At 44.1% G+C, this 13,088-nt stretch overlaps 1 protein-coding gene across 2 annotated transcripts in view; it reads right to left on the reverse strand.

The window, feature by feature from the left end:
• The window catches only part of KCNJ6 (potassium inwardly rectifying channel subfamily J member 6), a gene marked incomplete at both ends in the record, with an annotated part of 206,138 nt that overhangs the window by 79,921 nt on the left and 113,129 nt on the right, over positions 1-13,088 (reverse strand). For both annotated transcript variants that reach the window (XM_079921375.1, XM_079921376.1), the window contains one exon: positions 7,305-8,225. In XM_079921375.1, coding sequence (XP_079777501.1) covers positions 7,305-8,225 — 921 coding nt within the window. The remainder of the gene's footprint in view (positions 1-7,304; positions 8,226-13,088) is intronic.

Consider the following 13,088-nt stretch of genomic DNA (forward strand, 5'->3'; position numbering starts at 1 on the left):
GTTTTCAAATGCAGACTCTTGGTCCTGTCCTCCCTGAGCAGCTGCCTTAGAAGACTTGAGAATAATCTATATTCATGTCCCCTTTGGGCAGAAATTATAATGATGAAATGTTACTATCTATAGGAATGCAAAGTCTATTCTGAGCCCAGTGATCCTCATTAATTCAGAGCTCATCATTCGTGGTAGGTAACTGGGAAGAGGCCAGGCTGGCATTTACTCTCACGTTGTGAGTGTGCATTTCTTGCACTGGCTATCGCAGGTTGACATTTGCCATTTTGACTGTTCAGAGTGCCTTCTGAGGAGAGTCAGTTGTCATCGTGTGGAGACGCTAGCTGCACAGTCCCTGGAAACAGTGGAGCCAGTCCCTGGGACTGACCCTCCCAAATGCCTGGCTTCCCTCCTCCCTACTGCATTTCCCCTGTGCAGTCTATGGGGGAAGGAATGATCTGATCTAACAGAATCTGTGAAGCTGAAAGGTCACCAACGATCTAGGTACCATTGTTGTTCCCATTTTAGAGAGGCAAAAGTGAGGCCTTAGAGAAGTTAAGCAAGACAGTGAATACAGCAGCTGTGGTTTGAACCCAGGATTGCCTGACAGTATAAACGACACAAAGAAGTACAGATAAGCTGAGCTATGGCCAAGAGAGAGTACTTTTAAAAAAGAGGAGTACTAAATAAGTAATAGAACAAACAAACTCACTTACAAAGTGAGTTGGTGTAAGTGAGTTGGTGTAAAACACAGGAGCAAGGGCATGCTTAACTGGGGAAGAAGCCCCTCTGGCTTCTGGCTGTTTAGCTATCTAGCAGAGGTATGTGTGTGTGTGTGTGTGTGTGTGTGTGTGTGTGTGTGTGTGTGTGTGCATGTGTGAATAAGTTATATGGTTTTCCCCAATGATCCTCTTCTGGTCATTAGAAATTGTCAGGTAGAACTGCTTCACTGGCATCATGCTGTCAGCACTCATATTACTGAATGCCCTGGGAAATAATAAAGCTCGATTTATTTCAGGATGCACTAATTAGAGGCTTCCCACTCTTTGATACTCATCTCTTAATCTGAATGGTGCAGTTTCTTCCCAACATGAGTACTGACTTCCGAGTTTGAGTCAGAGCTAACTTTTACATGCTAGTCTATTTTTTACCTTGGGTTTGAACTTTAAATTGTATATATTGTGCGGCCATTCCTGACTTCTACTGAACATCTATTTTATGAGCTCCTCACAGCCCATTTGGAGAAGGAAGAACAATGGATTTTCTGCTATTGATGTTTTAATAATGAAAAGTTTGATAATTATCCAGTATTTTTGTCTTTTCAACCACAATAGTCTATGGTGACCTCAATACACTGCTATCTAAGTTATGAGATCCTAAGTGCCTTCTAAATTAGGAGAAATGTTTCACAGAGGTATAATGTTTCACAGAGGTATAATGTTTAACAGAGGTATAACGTTTAACAGGGTTACAGTCTCTTTCTTCTAGAGGGGCGGCGGAAAAGTATAAAATTCTATGTGTGCTCTACTGCATCCAGCCTCAGATGGTTAGGACCAGAACAGTGTCCCCAAACTGCTTAGAATCACAAAAAGTTTACCATATTTAGGGAGCAGGTATTATCAGTTTTTATCCAGTCACTGACACTACTTAGGTGTATTACACTGAGGTAGGCATTTGGGAGGAAGCCCTGAATAGATCACCTGAACCTAATGCTCGAAGAAGAAAGAATGGTTGGATTTCTTGATGTTGATGAGTGGTAGATTTCCATCCAGGAAAAATAAATTCACATGTCTTTGAATTTTTTTAATTGTGCCTTATAGAGATTTACCACGAGATTTTCACCCAAGATCTTAGCATTCCAGATCTTATCAGTTAACTCTTTTCCTAGGCTGGGTAGTTGGGGTTACAACTCTTAAAAGAAAAATGGTAAATCTGGAGATAATGACTTGCCAGTGGAGAGACTAGCAGCTACCTATCTAAAGGGGAAAATAAGATTTGAAAAATACAATGGCTATGAAATATCATTAGTAGAAACAGCTTAAAAGTACTGTGATGCTAACCCTCAACCATCTTAGCTGAGAAATGCCACCTGTTCAAACTCTGTGATCTCATATTCTCCTCTGTTATAGAGAAGTGGCATTTTGACTATGGCAAAGGAAAGCGGTTCTTGGAAATCAGATTTGACAGAACATTATATTCTTCCAGGAGTATTTTTGTAGACGGTGCTTATTGAATTTTGATTTCAGAACAGTTTTGTGGCAGATCTCATTTTAATATATGCTTGTTAAAAATTCATGTGAATGTAATAAAGAATTTTAAAATGAACTGATAACATTGGAGACCGAAAGAGAAGCCTTAAAGAAAAAGAGCTAAGGATGGGAGAAAAGAGAGCCTGTCTGCACGTTAAATACCAGTCATCTTTTTGGGTGCATGCTCTGCAGAATCTTCACGAACCAACAGCATTCATGATGCAAAGAGCACTGAACTTGGAGGCTGGACATCATCCGTGGTTTAGGGTTTCAAGGTCTTGCTCTGCCCGTAACTATCGCACCTTAGCCAACTCGCTAGTTTTGCTGGGCATCCATTTCCTCACCTGTAAAGTAATTAAGAGTAGGGCGAAGACTCTTGCAACTCAAAAATCCTGTGATGTGATTTATGTGACTAAGCTCTCCTCATGTGAATAAAGAACTGAGCTTTCCTGTGGGGAAGGATGGCTTGCCCTCACCTACTTCCGGTTTGCTTGCCTACTTCTGACACACACTCCCCCTCCTCCTTGGTAACCCGTAGATACTGACGTCTGGACAGTCAGCCCTGCTTCCTCATCTACAAAGTGTTATCTAGTATATCTTCACTAAGTTGGCTTCCTCCCACCCTCCACTTTCCCCGGCTTTCTTCGTAGTATATAAATATTTCAGAAACTCTCTTCTTTGAGAAAAACTTGAAAGATAAAAACCCCACAGGGATGGAAGGGGAGCTCATAGACTAAGGTTTGGAAGAGATCTCAGCCGATAACAGTGTGCTAACCTGATTTGGATTCAAACAGCAGATTTAAACAAAACTTAAAAAGACATTTATGAGACAAATGGAAGTCAGAGCATTTAGTAGATATTGGATCTTAAGAAATGATCATTAATTGTTTTAGGTGTCATAACAGTGTTATAGTTATGTTTTTTAAATTAATTAATTTTATTTTATTTATTTTTGGCAGCATTGGGTCTTCGTTGCTGCACACGGGCTTTCTCTAGTTGCAGGAGGTGGGGCTACTCTTTGTTGCGGTGCGCAGCCTTCTCATCGCGGTGGCTTCTCTTGTTGTGGGGCACGGGCTCTAGGCGCATGGGCTTCAGCAGTTGTGGCACATGGGCTCAGTAGTTGTGGCACATGGGCTAGAGCACAGGCTCAGTTGTTGTGGTGCACGGGCTTAGTTGCTCCGCAGCATGTGGGATCTTCCGGGACCAGGGCTCGAACCCGTGTCCCCTGCATTGGCAGGCGGATTCTTAACCACTGCGCTACCGGGAAGCCCTACAGTTATGTTTTTAAAAGAGTCCTTATCTTTTAGAGACATATTGATATATTTGCAGATAAAATATGATGCTGGAGGGGCAGTTAGTGAGTGGGTGACACAGATGAAACAAGTTTGGCCATGAATTGACAATTATAGAAATTGAATGATGGGTACATGGGAGTTGATTATAGGATTTGGTCTACTTTTATATAAGTTTTATAGTTTCCATAATAAAAAAGGCAAAAAAAAAGAGCTTAAAACAGATAATCAGCAAGGACCTACTGTATAGCACAGGAAACTCTACTCAATATTCTATAATAAACTATATGGAAAAAAAATCTGAAAAAGAAGAGGTATATGTATATGTATAACTGAATCACTTTGCCATACACCTGAAACTAACACAACATTGTGAATTGACTATACTCCGATATAAAATAAAAATTAAAAAAAAAGCTTAATGGGATTCATTCTAAGGAGACATATTTGCTGAGGTGTTGGAAAGGGCTGCCTGTCATAGTTGCATAATCGTTGGGGGTAAATATGGAAGTTCATCAATCAGAAAGCCTATAGTGAGGAGCTGGCTGGCACCGGGCCCAGCTCTGTGTGGCTGTCATCTAGCCTCTATGCCAATTTGCCCTCTATAAATAACAGGCTATATGAATGCTTTACTATTTAAGGCTCACTTGCCACAGCTGCTCGGCATGTTTGTTTACGTAGCTATGAACCCTTCTGTAAACATCACTATCTCCAAATTGCCCCTGTGTCAGGAACATAAAGGGCCCCCTTTAAAAATATATTTATGGGATGAGACACGGCCAGTTCCCAGATGTCTGGGTGGCTGGTGTCAGAATTTTCCAGGGTTTGATTCATTTTCAAAAATAGAACCACATGACTGGAAGGTTCTTGAGAGGTGACACATCCCCCTGACTTGGGGCAGGACCAGACTGAAACCATCCACCAAGAACGTGGGTCTGTCTTTTGTGGGTGTGAGTCTGTCTTTTATGAGGCCAGAGAACTCACTGAATGAAGGACTGGGGCCAGGACCTGCAGAACATCAAAGGTGGGCAAGACTCACCTCCCGCCTTCAAGGAGCTTACTCCCGTTTTCTAAAGACGAGCCTGACCCTGAGTGATGTGACGAAGCAGGCTTGGGGCAGCACAACTGGAGTGGGCATATTATGTGTCAACCAGCTGGCCTGTGAGGGGCCTGAGCACCCAGTGGACTAAAGGACCTGCTGGGTCAGCCGACTGCCTGGTAGCTCGGATCCCCAGAAAATACCACGTCGGGGTCGCTGTGTGCCCACGACGTGCAAGACAGAAAGAGGGAGGGCATCGCATGGAGGTTGCAGTGGTGGCGATGGTGAGGCTCGTCCTTGAAAGAGGCATCCTAACTGAGGTCACTGAGGGTAGTTTCAGGTCAACTAAGACATACTTGAAAGAAAGCATGAGTCAAGCAGAGGCCCCTTTGTGTCAGCTTGCGGTTTTCATGGCTCCTGATTTCCCATCTAGCCTTCCAATGAATAATTAGATCCTTGTGAATCTGTTTTCCTCAGGGTGCATTTGGTCCACATCTATTTTTTTTCCTGTGGCTTTGATTCATTGAAACATTCCCCCCACCCCAAGGGCCTACTTAATACCCATAAATCCCAACTGTGCTTTTCATTCACAAAGAAAAAAAGTGTGCCTCGTTAAATTAAGAGATGAGATGTGCTGGAAAGACTGAACTCTACGAATCCTATCAGGAAAGGATCAAGACGTGTCCAGCTTCCAGACAAACCCAGAACTTTCTAGAACACTCTTTCCTCCACTTTCCAAAAATTAGAAAATTATTATTATTACTTTTAGAAAGTTAATAGTGGTTGCCTTTGATTCTTTTTTTGCTGGCAAGTACCCAGTTTTCTCTATGAAAGCAGTAGAAAGGCCACCGAATGCTCAGAGGTATCACTATTAACTACCAACAAAAGGATGTTCCCCTATTTGGAAAGGCTCAGTCATTACAAGCTATCTTCAGAAAGACAGGGTCTGCCCCAGGGAGAATTCCGACTCAGAGACATCACAAAGGTAAGTTGCTTATTCCGGACTGACTTATTTTTAGAGCTTGGGTTTTGATTTGAGGGAACACAGCTCCTGCAATTCGAAGCTCAGATTAACACCAGTAAACAGAGGGTACGTCTCCACTGGCTTTTGCTTCTTGAGCTCAGAGACAGAAGGAGAACAAGGCTTGTCCACTCCCCTCCTTTCTGTCCTATCCGGAGAGTTTATAGCGAGAAATCTAATATTAAAAGCGCATCATAAGTGGTCAGTTTATGCTGCCAGAGACTGTATCTCAGTGGTTACCACTAGGGGGACCCAGAGTCCAGGTGCTTGGCCGAGGTGGGAGTAGTTTCTGGTCTGTGGGAAAATGACAGAGCTCTCTTATGGAGTTGGTTTCTCCCCGCCCTCCTCCCCCCTCCTTCCTCCTCCCTCCCCTCACACAACTATTGGCTCACGAGGGCACCCCAAAGTCAGGCTCAGGGTACAGATAGCCCAGTGCACATGTGCAGCACTTATTTATAATTTCACAATGATTATTTTTGTTTTAGATGTTCCTTTTGCCTTATGCAAAGGATCACACTTCATGCAAAGCCTTTTACTCACATTTTCATTGTTTGCTGCATTTTAAAAAACTATTGCAAACGTTTTTACCACTATAAGAGAAATTTGTTAGAGGTAATGACTTTGCCTGTTGGGTCCAGGGAGGCTGAGACATGGGAGTAATGACTTTCATTTGACGGATGACTGAGGTCAGGTTATGGGTGGATGAAGAGTCTGGGGTCTGGCTGGTAGCCGTGCATTTTCAGATTGTGTAAACTTACTTGAGCCTCAAGTTGAAGACCTCAAAGCACAGAAGGGCAGATTGTATAACTAAAGAGGATCCCAAGACTAATGACTCAGAAGAATAGTAAAGCAAAGCTTGAATTAGTGTTCTAGTTTATACTTTTCCCACAGGCACTATTGTTAGCTTAAGGCAGAGTTTATGGCTCTATTTCATAGAAAGTTACAGATAAATACAGGCAGAACCTCCTTTGCTCCTGGGATGTGTAACACGTATGGAAAGATATGAGTGAAGACTTCAATAAAAACAGACCATTTCTCTATTTTTAGAACAGATCATCTTTGTTAAAATACACCAGTAGTTAGCTGTTCAAAGCAGATGGGTCAATAGAATTATGATGAGTGGATATCAATATTTTTTCTTTCCTGTTAGAGTTATTTACTGGGTCTGCATTATTATATCTACAGGGGATTTGGCAGGTAGAGTATAGGGAAAAGATACCAAGTGCTCAACTGATATAAAAGAAAAAGCAAGGCTATGGGTCTTGCAAATGGCTCCCAAAGAACGGGCAAAATTGTATTTTTATTAAAGCAATTTGTCAGGCTTCCTTTGAAAGGCTTAACTTCTTCCTCCTGGCTTGGCAATAAATAACCTCAAGTATTTAATTTAAACAATGCTTTAAAACAATCTAAAAATTGCTTTAGAGAGAGATCAAATTTTAATTTAAGTAAATATTTGAAAATTTAAAATATATTAAGAGGTGTTTTAAAAAATTGTTTGTTAATTTATTTTCCCAAGGGCTTTTAAAAAGCTAAATTGTTAGACTTTGTGGTGGACATACTTAAGGTTATAGGCCACATACTACTTCATGAATAAAGAGGTGGCGTCAATAGTGAGTGAGGTTCAGTTTTCCATATTTTGTCAAAAATAAGAATGTGAGGTTCAGTTTAAAATGAGCATTGATCCCACAGATACCCCCGGATGGAGCACACCTTACCTGTAGCTTCCACCATGCCTTCTAGGATGACCACGATTTCCAGTTCCTCTTTGGGCAGCTGGGCTTTGGAGATCTCCCAGAAAGGACTCTGTTGGTTAATTTCATGGCTAATGATGAGTGGTGACACCAGAAAGAGACGGTCATCGCCAGTGTAATACCCTACGTTGATATCCGTCTGGTTCAAGGGGATGAACTCCCCCTCTGAGGTCTGTTTGGATTTGATCAACTTAGCTCTGATGGAAGCCTCCACGATGTGGGAATTCCTCAGATCCCCTACGCGAAACATCAGGCACAGTTTCCCATCCCTCATGGAAATCACCGCATGGGTGGAAAAAACCAGGGTCTCTGCCCTCTTCTTGGGTTGAGATATTTTTACAAACATGCATCCCACCATGAATGCATTGACAATGGACCCCAAAACAGATTGGATTAAGAGGAGAATAATTCCCTCTGGGCACTTGTCCGTGATGACCCGATAGCCATAACCAATGGTGGTTTCTGTCTCTATGGAGAATAAAAAAGCAGAGACGAACCCATTGAGGTTGGTGACGCAAGGAGTCCATGAAGGGTCCTCTATGTGGTCCATGTCTCCTCGGATGTATGCAATTAGCCACCAGATCATTCCAAAAAAGAGCCATGTCACTGTGTAAACCATGACGAAAATCAACAGGTTGAATCTCCACTTGAGGTCTACTAAGGTGGTGAAGATATCGGTCAGGTAGCGATAGGTCTCCCTCACGTTGCCATGGTGGACGTTGCACTTTCCATCTTTCCGCACATACCTCTGGATTTTCCTTTTGGTCCGGTCTCGGCTGATGTGTCTTGGCAGGTCGTCCCTGGCCTGCTTAGGCAACTTTGGCTGGTGAATGGCCACAGGGCTCTCGACATCCTGGTCCATGGAGTCACCCTCCAGGACGTTAGCTGGTGGTTTGGAAAAAAGAAAAGAAAAACTGAATGAAAAGCTGGCTCTTTGGAGGTCATGGAAATCCCACTGTGGATGGAATATGGTAGGAAACCACCATTTGACCATTTGTGTAGCTATTAACAGTGTAGATGAAGTCTTTTTTGGGGGGTGTCATCTGAATGGGTTGCCTTGGACTCCTGGCCTCTGTGATCTAGCTTGTGTAAGGACTTCACCACCCTTCTCACAGGGACAGAGCTTAACTGCTGTGAAATTGTCTCCCTGCCAGCAAGTTCTAAGAGTCAGCTTTTACAGTGGGATGTGTCCGCACTCTCTCTGAGATGCTGTGGTATGTGAGAGGCAGTGCACTCTGGATAAAGAAATGTTTAGATTCAGACAGTATTGGGTCTACCACTCAGCAACTGTGGGCTCCTGGTCATGCTATCAGTTAGGGACCAAACTGCACCTCCACTCCACCCCCAAATATGTTGAAGCCCTAACCCCCAGTGTGACTGTATTTGGAGAGGGGGCTTTGAGGACATAATTAAGGTTAAATGAGGTCAGAAGGGTGGAGCCCTGATCCAAGAGGATGAGACACCAGGGGTGTGCACACAGAGGAAAGGCCACGTGAGGACACAGTGAGAATACAGCTGTCTGTAAGCCAGGAAGAAAGGTCTTTCCAAACCAACAGAGGTCACCAGAAACCAACCTTGTTGGCACCTTGATCTTAAACTTCCAGCCCCCAGAACGGTGAGAAAATAAATTGCTGCTGTTTAAGCCCCCCAGTCTGTAGTATTCTGTTATGGCAGCCTGAGTAGAACAATAGACTATTAAAATTCACTGATTGATCCTCAGTTTTCACACTTACAAAATGGTAATCATGATAGCCAATTCATAGGGTTGTTATAAAGTTAACATGTGCATTATATGTGCCTGCATGGAACAGACATGTCATAAACATTCTTTTGTAATAAATTGTTCCTTTGCCACTCTCCTTATATTTAGGGGCAAGAATTTGGAGGGACCTCTTTAAGATGTCAGTCAAATTTCAGTTTAAAAAAAATTCTGGATTTTATTGGTAAGTATGCATGCATTTTACCCTAATGGTTGATGCAATGCCAAGGTTAAAAAACGTGTGGGGGAAATGTTCTCTCTCTTTCTATGTGTTTACACATTTCATTTGGTTTCTGCCTCAACATTTAACATCTGCAGTTTTGGCTTGCGGTTATTTTATTCCTCACGGCCTTCATGATTAATGCATCGGTACAATCATTTGATGACGAAGCATTAGGAAAACTCTCCCGGAATCCGAGTGCAAAGGGACATTTGGAACTGATGCTGCTGTGAAATACATATAAACCACTGTATGAAATTACTTGTTTAGCCAATAATTTCAAAGCTTTCTGAAAGTTTTATCAGCAGTTTCTTCCCTCAGGCTTTTATTCTGTGTCATTTGACTTTGCCGTGCATTTTCTCCCTTTGGTTAAGGGAGAAACACAGTCCGTTGAGAAACAACGTTTATCTGAATAAGAAAACAGCTGGGGATGGGACTTGAGTGGTACCAACTTAACTTATGGATTAACCTTGCTCATGGTTGGATAGTTTCCTTCATTATCAATCCCATAGATCCGGTTTTAGACTTCAGCACAAGGAAGAGGCAGCATTTGGTCTGCAAGCTTGATGTTTGGTCCGATAGCTTTGACTTTAGATCGCTACCCTCAGTAACTCTTCATTTGTAAATAAAACCTCGCTTTTATTTCAAAGCAGATACCAGGACAGGAGTCGAAGGAAGCAGCTGAGAGTGGGACAGGTTGGAGGGGGTTGGGGTATCTGGATGGAGGTCACGGAGAACGTCCCTGCTCACTGCAGGCACCCCTGCCAAGGTGGGATGTTTGTGGCCCAGGGGGCCGCATGTCCGAGCTCTCGCTGCTAAGTTTGCCCTGAGAGGGAATCTCTAAGTGTGACTTCACGTGGGCTGAATTCAGCTCAGGATCGGCCAGCGTGGAGCGGCCTTGTCTGCAGAGCTGCAGTGTGGTCTGGCTCTGGCCCAGGTGAGGAGCTCGCTGCCTGTGCAGAATCACCCTGGGTTCTTGTTTCCACGGGGTGGGAAGTGGAAGAGGGGGGTTTGTCTGAATAGCTGACTCCCAACAGTCTTCTGCCATCTTCCATGCTTTAACATTTCATGGAGGCAACCTACACATACCCCAGCCCCCGGTGTGAAGCTGTTTTCTGCATTTTCTGGCTCAGTTGTAACCTTCCTGTCTGAAGGGTTAATGGAGGAGTAGAGATAAGTGCTCTGGACAGTCTCGGGAGCCTGCCAGTTGATCCTCCAAATCCATTTTTTCCCTTTTCCTAGCTCAGGACTGGACCACATTTCCCGGCCTGCTTTGCATTGAGGAGTGGCCACGTGCCGAGTCCTGGCCCATCGGGAGTGGATGTGCCCTTCTGGACCAAGGCCTGAAATAGTGGGTGTGTCCCCTCCTATGCCCCTGCCCCTTCTACGAGGGATGATGGAGTCATGAGGTGGAGGGGCCTGGGTTCCCAGCTGGTGGCAGAGAGCTGCCATCCAACTAGAAACAAAAATTGTGTTTGAGCAGCTATGTATTTTGTGTCTGTTATCAAATTGAGCCTTCCGTCTAATTTTATGGGCAGCAGTATTGACATGGATAAGCAGACAGAAGAGTTCTCAGGGGGCTAGTGTGGGAAAGAGCAGGGAGAGGGGAAGAGAGTGAAGATGGGGTGTGTGGGTTTGGTGTTGTTGAAAAGAAACAGGAATCCAAAAATGGAGTCACTTGTGCTAAGCTCTACATCAGTCAATGGGGACTGAATACCTATCCAGGTTCAGTCCCTCCCAGGGATGTGACCTTTTACCAGTCAGTCTGGAATTTTCTGGCCACAGATGAGGTAGCCTACCACACAGACCCCTGCCTTCCCCCAAGGCAAGTGACCTTGCTTGAAATAATCCTCAATTGTTTATGACTTCCTGTCCCATCCCCTTTAGGCCTTTAAAAACCATCCATTTTGTACAGGACCCCTCCTGTCTGTTTGCTAGATGGGATGCTGCCTGATTCATGAATTGTTGAATAAAGCCAATTTTTTCTTCAAATGTACTCAGTTGAATTTTGTTTTCTAACATTGTCTTTTGAGAAATAAAACATTGCCAGCCATATCAGTAAACAAAGGATGTCAGAGTCATCAGCAATTGCAGCCCTCCAATGGTGAGCTGGTGAGTGCTGAGGGAACTCAGGGAGGAAACAAAGAATACCTGCCATCTAGCAGCCATCAGACTGTGGCCACTCCCCATGGTGAGCCTTGAGGAAACTGTGGGTGTGAAAACACAGGGTATTGGCCCCATAGCTGAGGTTCATATCAAAAGAATGGTTTCAGTGAGCCTAGACTCTTGCATTTTCCTATGCATAGAAAAGCACTAACTTCCTTAATTTGAGATACCTAATTTTCTTTTAAAAAGTAATCTTTTGTTCCTACTACCCGCCCTTTGCTATAAAACTCCTGTATATCCTAGCGCCCCCCTCACCTCCTCAGGGCAGTTGTCTGAGGGTTACTTGAGATGCTGACTCCCAGGCTTGAAGTCCTCAGTGTATCTGCTGAATAAAACATAACTCTCAACTCTTAGGTGTGCATATACTTTTTTTTTAGCCGACACTAATGAACTAGCATGTGGTTAATTGAATGTCTGTGTTTTGTGTCAGGGAAAAAATATCAATGCATATGCTACTTAAGTGCCTTTTAAAAACAAACAAAAATGGAAGCAAACAAAGAAAGCTGAACGTCCCAGGGAGTATGGTGGAAAGGTGGCTTTGGAGTAGGGAAAAACAATGACTCTATATGGGATCTGTTTCTTTTACTTTAACCTTTGTATTCTGGTGCTTTTGCTACAAGTTAAGAATGTTGCCTATAGCCTGAAATATACAGGATAGCCCATTCTCAAGGCTCTGACCTTTAAAAGTGTAACACTTTTCCATTCATGAGATAAAAAGTTGCAGAGCAGAGGATAACTGTCTTGTTGGAGGTTTATAGGAACATCATGACTGGACCTACCTGAATAGCTGCAATAACAAAGGATTCCGACACCAAGAAGTCTGCAACAACCAACTACACCCCCTCCCGTTTTAGTACAAAAGAAGCCTGAATTCTAACTTGGGTAGGACTGTTCTTTGGGACACTAGTCCGCCATCTCCTCGGTCTGCTGGCTTTCTGAATAAAGTCGTTACTCCTTGCCCGAACAGCTCAGCTCTTGATTTATCGGCCTGTCCTGCGGCAAGCAGTACGAGCTTGGACTTGGTAACAGCCTCAGAGGCACCACTGCAGGTGAGGCAGTGGGTGCACGTGAGATGCATCCAAGGGAAGATGGGGAGGTAAGCTGGGCCTCCCACTTGACAGTGGCTGGTGGGGAACAGGCAGAGTTGAGAAACCAAAAAAGCCAATGAAATGTGAGAGTACCTGGAGAGTAGAGGAGACTGAAGTAGGGGTCTCAAGGGGCAGAAGAGGTGAGGCCAGCGAGGAGAAGAGGTGGGGTGTGGAGTGGGCAGAAGAAGGCAGCACAGCCTCCAGGCCTTGCCCAGAGCAGTGTCAGGGAGCCCTGGACTGGGGAGAGGGCCATTCCAGGTCTGAGCTGTGAGCGTGCTTCAGCACCCGGGCAGGAATTCAAATGCGCGTGCGGGGGGGGGGGGGGGGGGGCGGAATACAGAAGGGAATGTTGATTCTCTAGCTCTTAACGTTTCTTTCTTTCTTGGAATCCCAGGTGTGAATTTGACCGGGTGATGTGAATTGCATTTGCAAGAGCATTTGAGCTGCTCGGCGTGGGGAGCTGCAGCTGCGGTTGGGAAAGCAGACAAACCTACCTGCGTTCCTGCACAGCCCGG

The sequence above is a fragment of the Stenella coeruleoalba genome (genome assembly GCF_951394435.1).
Source record: "Stenella coeruleoalba genome assembly, chromosome: 5".
NCBI classification, from domain to species: domain Eukaryota; kingdom Metazoa; phylum Chordata; class Mammalia; order Artiodactyla; family Delphinidae; genus Stenella; species Stenella coeruleoalba.